The sequence below is a fragment of the Oncorhynchus kisutch genome, linkage group LG29, assembly GCF_002021735.2.
Source record: "Oncorhynchus kisutch isolate 150728-3 linkage group LG29, Okis_V2, whole genome shotgun sequence".
Taxonomy (NCBI): Eukaryota; Metazoa; Chordata; class Actinopteri; order Salmoniformes; family Salmonidae; genus Oncorhynchus; species Oncorhynchus kisutch.
In genome coordinates this window covers 44,174,515-44,194,507 of record NC_034202.2, presented here as the reverse complement: position 1 = coordinate 44,194,507, position 19,993 = coordinate 44,174,515, and the positions used below count along the sequence as shown (strand labels likewise).

Below are 19,993 nucleotides of genomic sequence, written 5' to 3'. Positions count from 1 at the left end.
AGCATGTTGTTACCTGTTGTTACCTGTTGTTACCTGTTGTTCTAGGAGCATGTTGTTACCTGTTGTTCTAGGAGCATGTTGTTACCTGGTGTTCTAGGAGCATGTTGTTACCTGGTGTTCTAGGAGCATGTTGTTACCTGGTGTTCTAGGAGCATGTTGTTACCTGTTGTTCTAGAAGCATATTGTTACTCGTTGTTACCTGTTGTTACCTGTTGTTCTAGAAGCATATTGTTACTCGTTGTTACCTATTGTTACCTGTTGTTACCTGTTGTTCTAGGAGCATGTTCTTTACCTGTTGTTCTAGGAGCATGTTCTTTACCTGTTGTTCTAGGAGCATGTTCTTTACCTGTTGTTCTAGGAGCATGGTGCGTATCCGTGTGTGTTCCTCCTCCTCCCCAGTGTTCTGTAACAGAGTGTATCTCAAACACTCTACTTGCCGACACCACTATAGCAGCACTCTCTGACGGACTGGACACAGCACGCTCACTGGACAAGCTGCAACACACACAGTCTGGGTTAAACACTGCAGCTGGACTCCCCGCCCCCTCCTCCACCACCCGCCCTCTCCTTACCCTTGTATGAGACAGCTGCAGAAGGTCGTGTAGAAGTCTAGGTTAGGTGTAGTGACCTCAGAGGGTAGTTTACTGATGAGGGGTAGCAGGTTAGGGTGGAGGGCTGTGGCTAAACCTTTACCCCCATCCTTTAACAGGGACCACAGTTTAGGCAGAACAGCCTTCCTGGCGTTGACATGACTCCAACAGTCCTGGAACAGAGACAGAGAGCGTACTGGGTAACGATGACCCGGGAAAATGACACGTTGTCCATTAACTAATAAAGCCTATGATTTAATAAATGCAAAAGCCATTTTACAAACATCTGACTGAATTCTGAAGGTGTCGAGCATACTAGAACAGGGATGGAGTTAGGTCTTCCTCTCGTTGTGTAGTTATCTGACTTCTAGATCAATGGCATAGTTACATAAACCTCCTAGAGGAGGAACTAGAGGAGAGGCTAGAGGAGAGGCTAGAGGAGGGGCTAGAGGAGGAACTAGAGGAGGGGCTAGAGGAGGGGCTAGGAGGGGCTAGAGGAGGAACTAGAGGAGAGGCTAGAGGAGAGGCTAGAGGAGAGGCTAGAGGAGAGGCTAGAGGAGGAACTAGAGGAGAGGCTAGAGGGGAGGATGGAGGAGGGGCTAGAGGAGAGGCTAGAGGGGCTAGAGGAGGGGCTAGAGGAGAGGATGGAGGAGGGGCTAGAGGAGAGGCTAGAGGAGGGGCTAGAAGAGAGGCTAGAGGGGCTAGAGGAGGGGCTAGAAGAGAGGCTAGAGGGGCTAGAGGAGGGGCTAGAGGAGAGGATGGAGGAGGGGCTAGAGGAGGGGCTAGAGGAGGAACTAGAGGAGAGGCTAGAGGGGCTAGAGGAGGGGCTAGAGGAGAGGCTAGAGGAGGAACTAGAGGAGAGGCTAGAGGAGGAACTAGAGGAGAGGCTAGAGAGGAACTAGAGGAGAGGCTAGAGGGGCTAGAGGAGGGGCTAGAGGAGGAACTAGAGGAGAGGCTAGAGGAGGAACTAGAGGAGGGGCTAGAGGAGGAACTAGAGGAGAGGCTAGAGGAGGAACTAGAGGAGAGGCTAGAGGAGGAACTAGAGGAGAGGCTAGAGGAGGAACTAGAGGAGAGGCTAGAGGGGCTAGAGGAGGGGCTAGAGGAGAGGATGGAGAAGGGGCTAGAGGAGGGGCTAGAGGAGGAACTAGAGGAGAGGCTAGAGGAGAGGATGGAGGAGGGGCTAGAGGGGCTAGAGGAGAGGATGGAGGAGGGGCTAGAGGAGAGGCTAGAGGAGGAACTAGAGGAGAGGCTAGAGGAGGGGCTAGAGGAGGGGCTAGAGGAGGGCTAGAGGAGAGGCTAGAGGAGGAACTAGAGGAGAGGCTAGAGGAGGAACTAGAGGAGAGGCTAGAGGAGGAACTAGAGGAGAGGCTAGAGGAGGAACTAGAGGAGAGGCTAGAGGAGGGGCTAGAAGAGGGGCTAGAGGAGGGGCTAGAAGAGGGGCTAGAGGAGGGGCTAGAGGAGAGGCTAGAGGAGAGGCTAGAGGAGAGGCTAGAGGAGGAACTAGAGGAGAGGCTAGAGGGGCTAGAGGAGGGGCTAGAGGAGAGGATGGAGGAGGGGCTAGAGGAGGGGCTAGAGGAGGAACTAGAGGAGAGGCTAGAGGGGCTAGAGGAGGGGCTAGAGGAGAGGATGGAGGAGGGGCTAGAGGAGGGGCTAGAGGAGAGGATGGAGGAGGGGCTAGAGGAGAGGCTAGAGGAGGAACTAGAGGAGAGGCTAGAGGGGCTAGAGGAGGGGCTAGAGGAGAGGCTAGAGGAGAGGCTAGAGGAGGAACTAGAGGAGAGGCTAGAGGGGCTAGAGGAGAGGCTAGAGGAGGAACTAGAGGAGAGGCTAGAGGGGCTAGAGGAGGGGCTAGAGGAGAGGATGGAGGAGGGGCTAGAGGAGAGGCTAGAGGGGCTAGAGGAGGGGCTAGAGGAGAGGATGGAGGAGGGGCTAGAGGAGAGGCTAGAGGAGGAACTAGAGGAGAGGCTAGAGGGGCTAGAGGAGAGGCTAGAGGAAGAACTAGAGGAGAGGCTAGAGGAAGAACTAGAGGAGAGGCTAGAGGAGGGGCTAGAGGAGGGGCTAGAGGAGGGGCTAGAGGAGGGGCTAGAGGAGGGGCTAGAGGAGGGGCTAGAGGAGGGGCTAGAGGAGGGGCTAGAGGAGAGGATGGAGGAGGGGCTAGAGGAGAGGCTAGAGGAGGGGCTAGAGGAGAGGCTAGAGGAGGAACTAGAGGAGAGGCTAGAGGGGGGGCTAGAGGAGGGGCTAGAGGAGGGGCTAGAGGAGGGGCTAGAGGAGGGGCTAGAGGAGGGGCTAGAGGAGGGGCTAGAGGAGGGGCTAGAGGAGGAACTAGAGGAGAGGCTAGAGGAGGGGCTAGAGAGGAGGCTAGAGGAGAGGCTAGAGGAGGAACTAGAGGAGAGGCTAGAGGAGGAACTAGAGGAGAGGCTAGAGGAGGAACTAGAGGAGAGGCTAGAGGAGGAACTAGAGGAGAGGCTAGAGGAGAGGCTAGAGGAGAGGCTAGAGGAGAGGCTAGAGGAGGAACTAGAGGAGAGGCTAGAGGAGGAACTAGAGGAGAGGCTAGAGGAGGAACTAGAGGAGAGGCTAGAGGAGGAACTAGAGGAGAGGCTAGAGGAGGAACTAGAGGAGGGGCTAGAGGGGCTAGAGGAGAGGCTAGAGGAGGGGCTAGAGGAGGGGCTAGAGGAGAGGATGGAGGAGGGGCTAGAGGAGGGGCTAGAGGAGAGGATGGAGGAGGGGCTAGAGGAGAGGCTAGAGGAGGAACTAGAGGGGCTAGAGGAGGGGCTAGAGGAGGAACTAGAGGAGAGGCTAGAGGAGGAACTAGAGGAGAGGCTAGAGGAGGAACTAGAGGAGAGGCTAGAGGAGGAACTAGAGGAGAGGCTAGAGGAGGAACTAGAGGAGGGGCTAGAGGGGCTAGAGGAGAGGCTAGAGGAGGGGCTAGAGGAGGGGCTAGAGGAGAGGATGGAGGAGGGGCTAGAGGAGGGGCTAGAGGAGAGGATGGAGGAGGGGCTAGAGGAGAGGCTAGAGGAGGAACTAGAGGGGCTAGAGGAGGGGCTAAAGGAGAGGATGGAGGAGGGGCTGGAGGAGGGGCTGGAGGAGGGGCTGGAGGAGGGGCTGGAGGAGGGGCTGGAGGAGGGGCTGGAATGGGGGCTAGAGGAGGGGCTAGAAGAGGCGGGGCTGGAGGAGGGGCTGGAGGAGGGGCTAGATAAGGGCTAGAGGAAGGGCTAGATAAGGGCTAGAGGAAGGGCTAGAGAAAGGGCTAGAGGAAGGGCTAGAGGAAGGGCTGCATCAATTCAGCAACAACAGACAAGCAGCATATTGGGTAATGAGGAAGAAATAAAATAACAGAATACGTAAATGAATTGACCTGGCGATTCATAATGTTTGAATCGGTTTTCTGATTATCGGTGAAGCCCTGTGGAAATTACGATCACCAAATACATATATACATTATATGTCCTTTTTGGGCTTTAAAATGTGTTTATTATGATCAACTTCGATACCCACGTTGAATTATTTGGAAGTTCGCTACAAAATGGAGAATTAATTCAATACTGATCCATTCTGACTGCTAGATATTTAATTAAATAGTGATCCATTCTGACTACTAGATATTTAATTAAATACTGATCCATTCTGACTACTAGATATTTAATTAAATACTGATCCATTCTGACTACTAGATATTTAATTAAATACTGATCCATTCTGACTACTAGATATTTAATTAAATAGTGATCCATTCTGACTACTAGATATTTAATTAAATAGTGATCCATTCAGACTACTAGATATTTAATTAAATAGTGATCCATTCAGACTACTAGATATTTAATTAAATAGTGATCCATTCTGACTACTAGATATTTATTTAAATAGTGATCCATTCTGACTACTATATATTTAATTAAATACTGATCCATTCTGACTACTAGATATTTAATTAAATAGTGATCCATTCTGACTACTAGATATTTAATTAAATAGTGATCCATTCTGACTACTATATATTTAATTAAATGCTGATCCATTCTGACTACTACATTTGTGGTCACACAGGACTACATGCCGACACAGGCCAGCGGGCCACGGGAAGCTCGCGCCCTCATTCACACGGATGACAACTGCGGTGTCAACGAGCCTGTCAAATGGAGACAGAGTTGCTGACCAATGTCTATGGGACTGACCAGAATGGAGAACAGAGAGTCACCATGTTCTCTATTTAACAGTGCTAATAGTCGCTCTAAAAAGAGACATAATTCTGATGATCGTATTTGCCGTCCATTTCTGTTGACCTGTTGACCTGGCTCGGTTCTAGGTGACCTGGCTCGGTTCTAGGTGACCTGGCTCGGTTCTAGGTGACCTGGCTCGGTTCTAGGTGACGCTGAGCTTTCAAATGAAGCTTCTGCTGCACAGGTTTAACAGTTCTAGGTAACGCTGAGCTTTCAGTTTAACAGTAGACTACCATCCGGTTCAGAGACATTAAAACCAGGTTAACTCCATCAGGCAGGATGAAAAAGACTACAACGACCACGATCCTTTCCTAGTTACGGCCACATTCACCATGATCCTTAGCAACAACAAAAAAAACAGTGTGCTATTCAACCCCGTTCAGAAATATGGCAAACTTCAAATAGTCCCGGGAGTTTTCCATAGAAATATGTGGATGACGTCAGCCCTATCACTACTATCTACCGGTTTGAATGTCTGTGGTTAAATCACCCCCAGAAGACTTACTGTTAAGGTGGAGAGCGTGTGGAGCACAGCTTCCCAGAGAGGAGGCAGCACCACAGGGTCCGTGTCGTCTATAGACAGTAGAACAGCAGGACAGACTCTGGCAGCCTCAGTCTGCACCAGACCTGGTGTGTGTTCACACAGGGAAGACACCACCTCGAAGAAAGCACCACGCACCTGGAGAGAGAGACCAGAGGACACGTCGAGGAGGTTAGCACCTGGAGAGAGAGAGACCAGAGGACACGTCGAGGAGGTTAGCACCTGGAGAGAGAGACCAGGACACGTCGAGGAGGTTAGCACCTGGAGAGAGAAACCAGAGGACACGTCGAGGAGGTTAGCACCTGGAGAGAGAGAGACCAGAGGACACGTCGAGGAGGTTAGCACCTGGAGAGAGAGACCAGGACACGTCGAGGAGGTTAGCACCTGGAGAGAGAGACCAGAGGACACGTCGAGGAGGTTAGCACCTGGAGAGAGAGACCAGAGGACACGTCGAGGAGGTTAGCACCTGGAGAGAGAGACCAGAGGACACGTCGAGGAGGTTAGCACCTGGAGAGAGAAACCAGAGGACACGTCGAGGAGGTTAGCACCTGGAGAGAGAGACCAGAGGACACGTCGAGGAGGTTAGCACCTGGAGAGAGAGACCAGAGGACACGTCGAGGAGGTTAGCACCTGGAGAGAGAGACCAGAGGACACGTCGAGGAGGTTAGCAACTGGAGAGAGCGAGACCAGAGGACACGTCGAGGAGGTTAGCACCTGGAGAGAGAGAGACCAGAGGACACGTCGAGGAGATTAGCACCTGGAGAGAGAGACCAGAGGACACGTCGAGGAGGTTAGCACCTGGAGAGAGAGAGACCAGAGGACACGTCGAGGAGGTTAGCACCTGGAGAGAGAGAGACCAGAGGACACGTCGAGGAGGTTAGCACCTGGAGAGAGAGAGACCAGAGGACACGTCGAGGAGGTTAGCACCTGGAGAGAGAGAGACCAGAGGACACGTCGAGGAGGTTAGCACCTGGAGAGAGAGAGACCAGAGGACACGTCGAGGAGGTTAGCACCTGGAGAGAGAGAGACCAGAGGACACGTCGAGGAGGTTAGCACCTGGAGAGAGAGAGACCAGAGGACACGTCGAGGAGGTTAGCACCTGGAGAGAGAGAGACCAGAGGACACGTCGAGGAGGTTAGCACCTGGAGAGAGAGAGACCAGAGGACACGTCGAGGAGGTTAGCACCTGGAGAGAGAGACCAGAGGACACGTCGAGGAGGTTAGCACCTGGAGAGAGAGACCAGAGGACACGTCGAGGAGGTTAGCACCTGGAGAGAGAGAGCCCAGAGGACACGTCGAGGAGGTTAGCACCTGGAGAGAGAGACCAGAGGACAGAGGTGTGTGTATGTGTGTGTGTGTACCCCTATCTCCGTACCTGTGGGGTCTTGTGTCTGCTGTACTTCCAGAATTTGGCCTGGTTGAGGAGGTGTGTCAGTCTGTCCTGCAGGTTGTGTGTGTCTGTCTGGGGTAAGGAGGACAGCAGTCTCTTCACCCCAAGTAGAGAGCTGGTAAGCAGGCGGAGGAACTTCGCCTCCCTCTCCTCCTCTGGAACACTCCTCATAACACATCATCAACAGGTTAATGAATCAGTCTCTGCCTCTTCTGCTGGCCAAACACATCATCAACAGGTTAATGAATCAGTCTCCACCTCTGCTGCTGGCCAAACACATCATCAACAGGTTAATGAATCAGTCTCTACCTCTGCTGCTGGCCAAACACATCATCAACAGGTCATATCATCAGTCAGTCTCTACCTCTGCTGCTGGCCAAACACATCATCAACAGGTTAATGAATCAGTCTCTACCTCTGCTGCTGGCCAAACACATCATCAACAGGTCATATCATCAGTCAGTCTCTACCTCTGCTGCTGGCCAAACACATCATCAACAGGTTAATGAATCAGTCTCTACCTCTGCTGCTGGCCAAACACATCATCAAGAGGTTAATGATTCAGTCTCTACCTCTGCTGCTGGCCAAACACATCATCAACAGGTTAATGAATCAGTCTCTACCTCTGCTGCTGGCCAAACACATCATCAACAGGTTAATGAATCAGTCTCTACCTCTGCTGCTGGCCAAACACATCATCAACAGGTTAATGAATCAGTCTCTGCCTCTGCTGCTGGCCAAACACATCATCAACAGGTTAATGAATCAGTCTCTACCTCTGCTGCTGGCCAAACACATCATCAACAGGTTAATGAATCAGTCTCTACCTCTGCTGCTGGCCAAACACATCATCAACAGGTTAATGAATCAGTCTCTACCTCTGCTGCTGGCCAAACACATCATCAACAGGTTAATGAATCAGTCTCTACCTCTGCTGCTGGCCAAACACATCATCAACAGGTTAATGAATCAGTCTCTACCTCTGCTGCTGGCCAAACACATCATCAACAGGTTAATGAATCAGTCTCTGCCTCTTCTGCTGGCCAAACACATCATCAACAGGTCATATCATCAGTCAGTCTCTACCTCTGCTGCTGGCCAAACACATCATCAACAGGTTAATGAATCAGTCTCTACCTCTGCTGCTGGCCAAACACATCATCAACAGGTTAATGAATCAGTCTCTACCTCTGCAGCTGGCCAAACACATCATCAACAGGTTAATGAATCAGTCTCTACCTCTGCTGCTGGCCAAACACATCATCAACAGGTTAATGAATCAGTCTCTACCTCTGCTGCTGGCCAAACACATCATCAACAGGTTAATGAATCAGTCTCTACCTCTGCTGCTGGCCAAACACATCATCAACAGGTTAATGAATCAGTCTCTACCTCTGCTGCTGGCCAAACACATCATCAACAGGTTAATGAATCAGTCTCTACCTCTGCTGCTGGCCAAACACATCATCAACAGGTTAATGAATCAGTCTCTGCCTCTTCTGCTGGCCAAACACATCATCAACAGGTCATATCATCAGTCAGTCTCTACCTCTGCTGCTGGCCAAACACATCATCAACAGGTTAATGAATCAGTCTCTACCTCTGCTGCTGGCCAAACACATCATCAACAGGTCATATCATCAGTCAGTCTCTACCTCTGCTGCTGGCCAAACACATCATCAACAGGTTAATGAATCAGTCTCTACCTCTGCTGCTGGCCAAACACATCATCAACAGGTTAATGAATCAGTCTCTACCTCTGCTGCTGGCCAAACACATCATCAACAGGTTAATGAATCAGTCTCTACCTCTGCTGCTGGCCTATCATAACATCAACAGGTTAATGAATCAGTCTCTATCTCTGCTGCTGGCCTAACATAACATCAACAGGATAATTAATCAGTCTCTACCTCTGCTGCTGGCCTATCCGCCCCTAGCCAGGGTTATTTAGCCAGCACTACAGATCACAGCTTCTCTGGCATTATGGGTATGACTTCATTCTTCCTTATAGTCAAAGGACCCTGCTTACTGTGGGTGCTAAACAGCAGTCATATGTTATATGAAAATAGATGAACTACTCACTGTGGGTCACTTAGGGTGTCTGCCGTCTCCTTCAGCAAGTTGTCTTGAAGTACCTGAAGTTCAACATCACAATCATCATCATCCTCTCTATCACAATCACCATCGTCTCTATCACAATCATCATCATCACCATCGTCTCTCACAATCATCACCATCGTCTCTCACAATCACCATCCTCTCTATCACAATCATCATCTCTATCACAATCACCATCGTCTCTATCACAATCATCATCATCACCATCGTCTCTCACAATCACCATCGTCTCTATCACAATCACCATCATCATCGTCTCTATCACAATCATCGTCCTCTCTATCACAATCATCGTCCTCTCTATCACAATCATCATCGTCCTCTCTATCACAATCATCATTGTCCTCTCTATCACAATCATCGTCCTCTCTATCACAATCATCATCCTCTCTATCACAATCATCATCCTCTCTATCACAATCATCGTCCTCTCTATCACAATCATCGTCCTCTCTATCACAATCATCGTCCTCTCTATCACAATCATCGTCCTCTCTATCACAACCATCGTCCTCTCTATCACAATCATCGTCCTCTCTATCACAATCATCGTCCTCTCTATCACAATCATCATCAGGTTAAAGACCTCATCATTTTGATAATCATCTCCCTCAACACCATCCCACCTACCCCAACACCCCCTCAATTTTCTATAGTATAGACTACTGACAGTGAAGACCTCTATACTAAAGTATAGACTACTGACAGTGAAGACCTCTATCCTAAAGTATAGACTACTGACAGTGAAGACCACTCTCTGTACTATAGTATAGACTACTGACAGTGAAGACCACTCTCTATACTATAATATAGACTACTCACAGTGAGAACCTCTATAGTATAATATAGACTACTGACAGTGAGAACCTCTGTAGTATAATATAGACTACTGACAGTGAAGACCACTCTCTGTACTATAGTATAGACTACTCACAGTGAAGACCTCTCTCTGTACTATAGTATAGACTACTGATAGTGAAGACCTCTCTCTGTACTATAGTATAGACTACTGACAGTGAGAACCTCTATAGTATAATATAGACTACTGACAGTGAAGACCTCTATACTATAATATAGACTACTGACAGTGAAGACCACTCTCTATACTATAATATAGACTACTCACAGTGAGAACCTCGTCCTTGCAGAAGCTAAGAGCCTCAGCCTGTTTGCTGGGAGGGAAGGCAGCGCTGAAGGCCTGGCAGGCAGCAGAGGCAGCGGGAGGATAGCTGTCACACTGAGACAGCAGCCAGTGGCCCATCACACTCTTCAGGTAGGGAGCTAGACTACGCCGCACCTAGGGTTATACAGAGATCAATGGGTTACAGAGAGATCAATGGGTTATACAGAGATCAATGGGTTATTCAGAGATCAATGGGTTATACAGAGATCAATGGGTTACACAGAGATCAATGGGTTACACAGAGATCAATGGGTTACACAGAGATCAATGGGTTACACAGAGATCAATGGGTTACTCAGAGATCAATGGGTTATTCAGAGATCAATGGGTTATACAGAGATCAATGGGTTATACAGAGATCAATGGGTTATACAGAGATCAATGGGTTATACAGAGATCAATGGGTTATACAGAGATCAATGGGTTATACAGAGATCAATGGGTTATTCAAGTGTGTGTCCGTCAGTCCGTCCGTCTGTCTGTCTTGCTGTCTGTCTGTCTGTCTGTCCGCCTTGCTGTCTGTGTCTATCTGTCCGTCTTGCTGTCTGTCTGTGTGTCCGTCCGTCTGTCTGTCCGTCTTGCGGTCTGTCTGTCTGTGTGTCTGTCCGTCTCCCACCTTCAAGACCAGTTGTTCAAACGCCTGCTGGGTGGCCTCTCTCACACGTCGGTCGTGGTCCTGAAATCAACAACATCAGAGTTCAAGTCCCACAAGGATCACATACAATATGCAAACACTTAAGACCCCCCCCTCTAACATCTCACTAAGACTCACCATTGAAATCTTGCAGTAGATCCTGGGCCAGTAAGGCAGAACTCCTTTAACGACCTCTGAGTCCCGCTCCTGACACATAGCCCCAAACTCCTGCACTGCCTGTAATGGAGAAACAGAGAACAAAATGTCAGAGCCTCCGGGACAGGGCTGGTGTGTGTGTGTCTGTTTGCGTGCACTAAGTCTAGAACATTCTTCTCCCAAGGGAACTGAAGCGACTGGTACTCTATCAGTCTTTATGGTGTGTTGGTACTCTATCAGTCTTTATGGTGTGTTGGTACTCTATCAGTCTTTATGGTGTGTTGGTACTCTATCAGTCTTTATGGTGTGTTGGTACTCTATCAGTCTTTATGGTGTGTTGGTACTCTATCAGTCTTTATGGTGTGTTGGTACTCTATCAGTCTTTATGGTGTGTTGGTACTCTATCAGTCTTTATGGTATGTTGGTACTCTATCAGTCTTTATGGTGTGTTGGTACTCTATCAGTCTTTATGGTGTGTTGGTACTCTATCAGTCTTTATGGTGTGTTGGTACTCTATCAGTCTTTATGGTGTGTTGGTACTCTATCAGTCTTTATGGTGTGTTGGTACTCTATCAGTCTTTATGGTATGTTGGTACTCTATCAGTCTTTATGCTGACTGTATTTTATTTTAATCTGCCCATGTATTTTTTAGAGCCCAATCCAAACAGTCCCATTTTTTACCACATTCTAGCTCAGATAAGCTTTTTATATCTCCTGCGCGGAGGGAGGCGTTTAGGAGAGGGGAGAGACGTTTAGGAGTGGAGGTAGACATGGGCCGATGTGCTGGCTAGTGTAGGAGTGGAGGTAGACATGGACCGATGTGCTGGCTAGTGTAGGAGTGGAGGTAGACGTGGACCGATGGGCTGGCTAGTGTAGGAGTGAAGGTAGACATGGACCGATGTGCTGGCTAGTGTAGGAGTGGAGGTAGACGTGGACCGATGTGCTGGCTAGAGTAGGAGTGGAGGTAGACGTGGACCGATGTGCTGGCTAGAGTAGGAGTGGAGGTAGACATGGACCGATGTGCTGGCTAGTGTAGGAGTGGAGGTAGACATGGACCGATGTGCTGGCTAGTGTAGGAGTGGAGGTAGACATGGACCGATGTGCTGGCTAGTGTAGGAGTGTAGGTAGACGTGGACCGATGTGCTGGCTAGTGTAGGAGTGGAGGTAGACGTGGACCGATGTGCTGGCTGGTGTAGGAGTGGAGGTAGACATGGACCGATGTGCTGGCTAGTGTAGGAGTGGAGGTAGACGTGGACCGATGTGCTGGCTAGTGTAGGAGTGTAGGTAGACGTGGACCGATGTGCTGGCTAGTGTAGGAGTGGAGGTAGACATGGACCGATGTGCTGGCTAGAGTAGTAGTGGAGGTAGACATGGACCGATGTGCTGGCTAGTGTAGGAGTGGAGGTAGACGTGGACCGATGTGGGTCTATTTTAATCAATCCATTGAATATACACCATCACAAAGAAACCCATTAATAAATAGTTTTAGGCAGGTCCTAAGAAACATTATAGATGTTTAACTCTACACAAACAAAAACATATTTTTCTAAATATTAGCTAGCTGGCTAGCATTTATGAGTCCAGCAAACATGTTTCCTCACATGCTAGGAACATATTTCCTCCAATGTTATAATGAAAATGTCTATTTCGGCGCCAAAACACAAGTTTTATGGAGACTTGTGGGAGGACTGCTGATGACATCACCCACTGTATGTTCTTTCGGTAGTCTGATTGGTCCAGACTGAGGAGAAATTTGCATACGATGCATCCCTGACCACTCCCCCTGAAGAGGTCAGACAGATCTGAACACAATCAGACCACAAAGCCACTTTTGGGTGCGTCTACACCCGTCTTTTCAAATGTGATCTTCGTATTCTGATAGCAAAAGTCGCATGTAAGTGTTAAGTGTAGACACGACTTCAAAGCAGCGTGAAACGATACTGAAATAGTTGACCACACGTGGGTAGGCTATTGATTCAAATCCTATTATAAGGATTGGATTACTTTGGGAGTCAACAATTTGATGCCTTCAACTGCACTAGCCTACTTTATTAGAATAATTTTTGTAATTCAGTGATATTTATTCCAACAGTAATTTGTTCTGGATAGATCTAGTTGTGGTTTAGAAAACAGATTATTTTTATTTTTTATTTTATTTTATTTCAACCTTTATTTAACCAGGTAGGCAAGTTGAGAACAAGTTCTCATTTACAACTGCGACCTGGCCAAGATAAAGCAAAGCAGTTCGACACAAACAACAACACAGAGTGACACATGGAGGAAAACAAACATACAGTCAATAATACAGTAGAAAAATAAGTCTATATACAATGTGAGCAAATGAGCTGAGATAAGGGAGGTAAAGGCAAAAAAAAAAGGCCATGGTGGCAAAGTAAATACAATATAGCAAGTAAAACACTGGAATGGTTGATTTGCAGTGGAAGAATGTGCAAAGTAGAGATAGAAATAATGGGGTGCAAAGGAGCTAAATAAATAAATACAGTAGGGGATGAGGTAGTTGTTTGGGCTAAATTATAGATGGGCTATGTACAGGTGCATGTGGTGGGTTATGTGAAGAGACAGGTGAAGTGACACGCCTCACAACTGCCAGGATGAGTAGTAACGGGCGCTGCCTAGCAACCATCAAAAGCTTAAATAGTGCGTACCAATGCTGCCTCAGCATTACAGCTACTAGATGACACGTTATGGTCATTCCAGCATCTGCATTCGCCGTAAAGCCTTTACTGCGATGCGGCCTCTGCAGAAGTCAGGGCATTAATAGTTCTTGAACTTCGCGGAACAGAACAGAGCTGTTGTGTAGGAAGATGTCAAGGAAGCGAGTTTGTGAATTTACAGGATGTACCGCCCCCACCTACCATCAACCAATCATGCCAATGTGGAGCCCTCCACATCGTTACAAAATGTGGGAGGCGCGATGCAGTACAAAGGTTGATTTGGCCTCTGTAAAAGTCTATATCTCTTTCCTTCTATTTCTCTAAGATCTTACCTTCAGTTTGGTGACTGTGTCTCTCTTCGATAGTTTTCTCAACACCAGGCGGAAGTCAGCATCAACCAGGTTGTCAATCTCCTCTGCCCCATGGACAGCAGGCACATAGCCCGGCTCTGTGGTCGTAGTGGTGCCGAACCCCACGAACCCGGGAACGACACCACTCTCCCGGGCCAGCAACTCGGCAGCCCGCCCGCTGCTGGACGGCTGGTGGTGGAAAATTGAACGAAATGTCAGATTCACAACTGGGGTTGTTAGGTAGTTATTTAGCACATTGACCATAACATTACCATAAGTAACACCGGGTAGCTCACTGACAAACTAGTCAATTGATTTCTAAGTTTGATTGTGTCAAACATGACATTCTGGAAAGTTATGCTGGCGTGAACTTTGAATTGGCAAGTTAACGTTACCTAATGGGTCGGCGCCAACCGGGATCCTTGGGAATAGGACATCCCAACTCTGACCAACACACCATTGAAGTTCACATTTAAAACGGTATGGGTAAGAGGTTATGATTTAGGGTAGGGAAGTCCCAATGATCCCGGATATCACCCAGCTTGTCTAATGTTTTGTAGCTAGCTAAGCTAACCACACAGATATCATGACTAACGTTAGAATAGCGAGATAATGTATATCTGGCTCAATCGATAGCAGAGGCGAGGTAACTTACCCGGACGTTTCCTTTCGTTCGCTGTTTATTCTTTCCTCCCATGTTATGTATTTAATTTTTTTACAGATTAAGTTAACTTTCAAACATTAGATAACGAGCCAAAGCCAAAGCCCAAAAAAAAGCATGGGGTTTGAAAATGGAAAACACGTCACAACTGTTACCCGGAAAAACCGTAAAAAAATACCGGAAACACGTCATCATAGCGCAGCTAGAACAAGGAGCAAGATGTGCAAAAAAGACTCCTGAATACTAGTAGACCACATAAAAACCAAAACACATGTTTCACCGGATGTATAAATCTGAAGAATGGAAATATGAAGAGGGAAAACCCAGTGGCCAACAAGTGGAGCGAGATGGAACTGGACCTACTTTCTGCTGATCGTGGAAAAGGACGATCTCAATAAAGTTTTCTGTTCCCAAAGCAATAATCTAAGAACAGAATGCACTGAGTTTTGTACACGTGACCCTATAACAACATGTTTGTTGTTTACAAGGAGTGTACGGGCGAAGTGACTTATTGCACATGTGTACCTCACAGTGAAGTTATTCACTAACGGGAATATGCAAATATTTATTTCTATAAACTAGAGTTCCAGTGAGAATTTCCTACACTGAAAAATGTGTTACAGCTGTTGATAAGTCATTGATAATAATACAGCAATTATTTTCATGTCATAACATGAATATATATAAGTGTGGTCATAGCTATTTGCAATAAAATTTATATTTAACCCTTTATCATGATTGGAGTCTTGATTGATTTGTCCAAAATCATGTGCCATAAAACATTACTTTTCTGTCCTTGCGTTTATGGCAGTGTAAGTTGTTATATTGAGTCTGACCGTTTTTTGTTGTTGTTGTTGTACAGAGATCTCAGATATACAGTGTAACTTCTGTAGTATTTATTGTCTCCTTATATTACAGGGTGAAAACCGTTTTCATGGGCACACAAATCCCAAATAATAAATGCGATGGCAAAAATCGAATGCTTCTAAAAACCAACACACACACAAAAAGTCACCTTACCTTGATACTTACAAAACCTGAATTGATACTGTTATTAATAAGTGGTTCTTCAATAATTATGTATAATACTTGTTGGATGTTGGACTAGTTGAATACTCATTTAGCATCCAGCTGATTAGCGTATTTTCAAACATTATCATCAGATCCAGGAAGGAGTTTTCTGAATGACAAGTCAAGTGTTGAGCAACAACAGTTCATGGAGAAACCAGCTTCCCCCTGAAACTAAGACAGCAGAGGTAATGGCCTGCATCTATTTTATTTCTTTACGTTCTTTGCATGCTTTTGGGGGGAGGGGGGGGCTATTTTAGGCCCTATATGTACAATTATATAATATTGAGGTCCTTGAAAATCACAATTTTAGAGCTTGAAAAAGTCCATGAAAGTCCACACAGATGTCCTTGAATTTGTCTTGCCAATGTCTGTATGAACACTGCTTAAAGAATCTATAGTCCTAGACATGTTGTTGGATATGGCGGCATTCGGAAAGTATTCAGACCCCTGGACTTTTTCCACATTTTGTTACGTTACAGCCTTGTTCTAAAATGGATGAAATTACAATATAAAAACCCTTTGCTATGCGACTCCACATTGATCTCAGAAAGGTCCAACCTGATCTTGCCTCCTGCCGGCTGACTTTCAATTTTGAAGATATTTCTGTAAGGGGTCCTTATTGCAGTGTAATTACAAGACTAATGACACTGTAACGAGCATTGTAGTTCATTGTAATAACTCAGTTACAAGTGTAATAACAACATGTAACTGGTGATAATTACAGTCTGTAATTACAGAGGTGCAACAACGAATGTTTGTTACCACGTTTGTTCCAAATGGGCAAGTTTCCACAAAATTCACCGATTTAGTGCTTCCTTTCTTCTCAGCTGCATCCGATTTAGTAATAACTATCACAAGGTTGTAATCTCTTGTGGACAGATTTATGTGACATTTCGTTGTGTTAAAAATCAAAATGGATAAAAAAAAAATAATACATCTCACCCATCTACACACCAAAGACATCAACCACCCTAGCCACGGCCTGTTCAGCTCATTATCATCCAGAAGACGAGGTCAGTACAGATGGATCAAAGCTGGGACCGAGAGCCTGAAAAACAGATTTCATCTTTTGTTTTTTTGCCATTTTTGCAAATGTATTGAACATGTAATACATGTAATACAATGTTAGCCATCTAATTTACATAATTATTCACACCCCTGAGGCAATACTTTGTAGAAGCACCTTTTGCAGCGATTACTTCTGTGAGTCTTTCTGGCTGAGTCTCTAAGAGCTTTCTACACCTGGATTGTGCAACATTTGCCCATTTTTATTATTATTATCAAAATTTGTCAAGCTCAAAACTCAGGGACATTCACAGTCTTCTTGGTAAGCAACTCCAGTGTAGATTTGTCCTTGTGTTTTAGGTTATTGTCCTGCTGAAAGGTGAATTCATCTCCCAGTGTCTGGTGGAAAGCAGGCTGAACCAGGTTTTCCTCTAGGATTTTGTGCTATGCTCCATTATTTTTCATGTTTAACCTGAAAAACTCCCAAGTCCTTAACGATTACAAGCATACCCATAACATGATGCAGCCACCACTATGCTTGAAAATATGAAGAGTGGTAATCAGTAATGTGTTGTATTGGACTTTCCCCAAACATAACACTTTGTATTCTAGACAAAATGTGAATAAAAGCGAACTATTTCCCTTCACCTGTCTCAGCAAGGGAGTATCCAGCATGAGACCTTTCTGGTGTTAATCACAGTGCCTCCGCGTACCAACCCCTCTACACAATCTGTAGCCACGAGTTGAAGCAAGCACTGTTCTGTAGGACCGAAGGAGGCAGGGGGAGAGAGTGTTTGGTAGGATGAGGAGGAGGAAGACGAGGGGGAGGAAAGCATTGTGGAAGAGTGTTCGGGAGAAGGAGGAGAGCGAGAGCTGGATATCATCATGATGTCTCTGGGATAGAGAGGAGAACCACAGAGTGATGGGGCAGCCTGGTCTCATACAGTAGACATAACAAATTAAAATGAAATCCGAGACACTAAAATGTGTATGATATGTTACGTTTGGTATGGTTACATAAGACAGAAGGTTCGTTAATTAAAAATCTAAAGGAGGATGGTTGGTCTGGGCGGATGGGTAGGCTTATGACTGAAAAGGTTGCGTGTTAGAATCTCATCACGGACAACGTTAGCATTTGACCTAATTAGCAACTTTTCAACCTCTTACTACTTTCTAGCTAGTTTGCAACTACTTAGCATGTTAGCTAACCCTTCCCTTAATCCTTTCAGCTAACCATGAACCCTTTTAGATAACCCTATTCCTAACCTTAACCGTTTAATCTAACTCCTAAACTTAACCCTAACTAACGTTAGTGTTAGCCACCTAGCTATTGCAATTAGCCACAAATTGGAATTCAAATCAAATTTTATTTGTCACATACACATGGTTAGCGGATGTTAATGCGAGTGTAGCGAAATGCTTGTGCTTCTAGTTCCGACAATGCAGTAATAACCAATGAGTAATCTAACCTAACACATTGTACGTTTCGCAAATTCGTAACATATTGTACGTTTGCAAATTCATAACATGTTGTATTTTTTTTTTGCAGATTTGTAACATATCATAAAAAAAGGATAATGGACATCCACAAATTAATACATACCATACGAAACGTAACATATCATACTAAATGGAGCATCTCGGATTTAAATACAAGATATTACGAAATGCTCTGAGACCAGGTTGGGTGGGACAGTCGCAGAAGCAGGACAGTCGCTAAAAATTGCAACCAGCTATTTTTTTTTGTAAAAGACAGTCAAACTAAAGGATCTAATCAAAGCCCTGTTGATCTAATCAAAGCCCCATTGATCTAATCAAAGCCCCGTTGATCTAATCAAAGCCCCGTTGATCTAATCAAAGCCCCGTTGATCTAATCAAAGCCCCGTTGATCTAATCAAAGCCCCGTTGATCTAATCAAAGCCCCGTTGATCTAATCAAAGCCCCGTTGATCTAATCAAAGCCCTGTTGATCTAATCAAAGCCCTGTTGATCTAATCAAAGCCCTGTTGATCTAATCAAAGCCCCGTTGATCTAATCAAAGCCCTGTTGATCTAATCAAAGCCCTGTTGATCTAATCAAAGCCCCGTTGATCTAATCGAAGCCCCGTTGATCTAATCAAAGCCCCGTTGATCTAATCAAAGCCCTGTTGATCTAATCAAAGCCCTGTTGAATATGTTAAAGATGATTCGTGTTGTTTTTCTGGAATGTGTCATTTTGGTATATTTGTATTACATTGTATTTTGTAAATCATGTATATGTTACTGTGTGATTGGTTAAGACATGATCACATGTTTAAGATGTTACTGTATGATTGGTTAAGACATGATCACATGTTTAAGATGTTACTGTATGATTGGTTAAGACATGATCACATGTTTAAGATGTTACTGTATGATTGGTTAAGACATGATCACATGTTTAAGATGTTACTGTATGATTGGTTAAGACATGATCACATGTTTAAGATGTTACTGTATGATTGGTTAAGACATGATCACATGTTTAAGATGTTACTGTATGATTGGTTAAGACATGATCACATGTTTAAGATGTTACTGTATGATTGGTTAAGACATGATCACATGTTTAAGATGTTACTGTATGATTGGTTAAGACATGATCACATGTTTAAGATGTTACTGTATGATTGGTTAAGACATGATCACATGTTTAAGATGTTACTGTATGATTGGTTAAGACATGATCACATGTTTAAGATGTTACTGTATGATTGGTTAAGACATGATCACATGTTTAAGATGTTACTGTATGATTGGTTAAGACATGATCACATGTTTAAGATGTTACTGTATGATTGGTTAAGACATGATCACATGTTTAAGATGTTACTGTATGATTGGTTAAGACATGATCACATGTTTAAGATATGTTACTGTATGATTGGTTAAGACATGATCACATGTTTAAGATGTTACTTTATGATTGGTTAAGACATGATCACATGTTTAAGATATGTTACTGTATGATTGGTTAAGACATGATCACATGTTTAAGATGTTACTGTATGATTGGTTAAGACATGATCACATGTTTAAGATATGTTACTGTATGATTGGTTAAGACATGATCACATGTTTAAGATGTTACTGTATGATTGGTTAAGACATGATCACATGTTTAAGATGTTACTGTATGATTGGTTAAGACATGATCACATGTTTAAGATGTTACTTTATGATTGGTTAAGACATGATCACATGTTTAAGATGTTACTGTATGATTGGTTAAGACATGATCACATGTTTAAGATGTTACTGTATGATTGGTTAAGACATGATCACATGTTTAAGATGTTACTGTATGATTGGTTAAGACATGATCACATGTTTAAGATGTTACTGTATGATTGGTTAAGACATGATCACATGTTTAAGATGTTACTG

At 45.2% G+C, this 19,993-nt stretch overlaps 1 protein-coding gene across 1 annotated transcript in view; it reads right to left on the bottom strand.

Annotated features, from left to right (window-relative positions):
• Window positions 1–14,720, bottom strand: part of ltn1 (listerin E3 ubiquitin protein ligase 1) — a 75,902-nt gene extending 61,182 nt beyond the window's left edge. Inside the window, 11 exon segments of the mRNA XM_031809100.1 lie at window positions 347–433; window positions 435–495; window positions 573–763; window positions 5,313–5,486; window positions 6,723–6,903; window positions 8,820–8,872; window positions 9,982–10,152; window positions 10,655–10,714; window positions 10,811–10,909; window positions 13,836–14,042; window positions 14,509–14,720. Coding sequence (XP_031664960.1) covers window positions 347–433; window positions 435–495; window positions 573–763; window positions 5,313–5,486; window positions 6,723–6,903; window positions 8,820–8,872; window positions 9,982–10,152; window positions 10,655–10,714; window positions 10,811–10,909; window positions 13,836–14,042; window positions 14,509–14,550 — 1,326 coding nt within the window. The 5' untranslated portion in view covers window positions 14,551–14,720.
• Window positions 14,721–19,993: the final 5,273 nt, after the last annotated feature.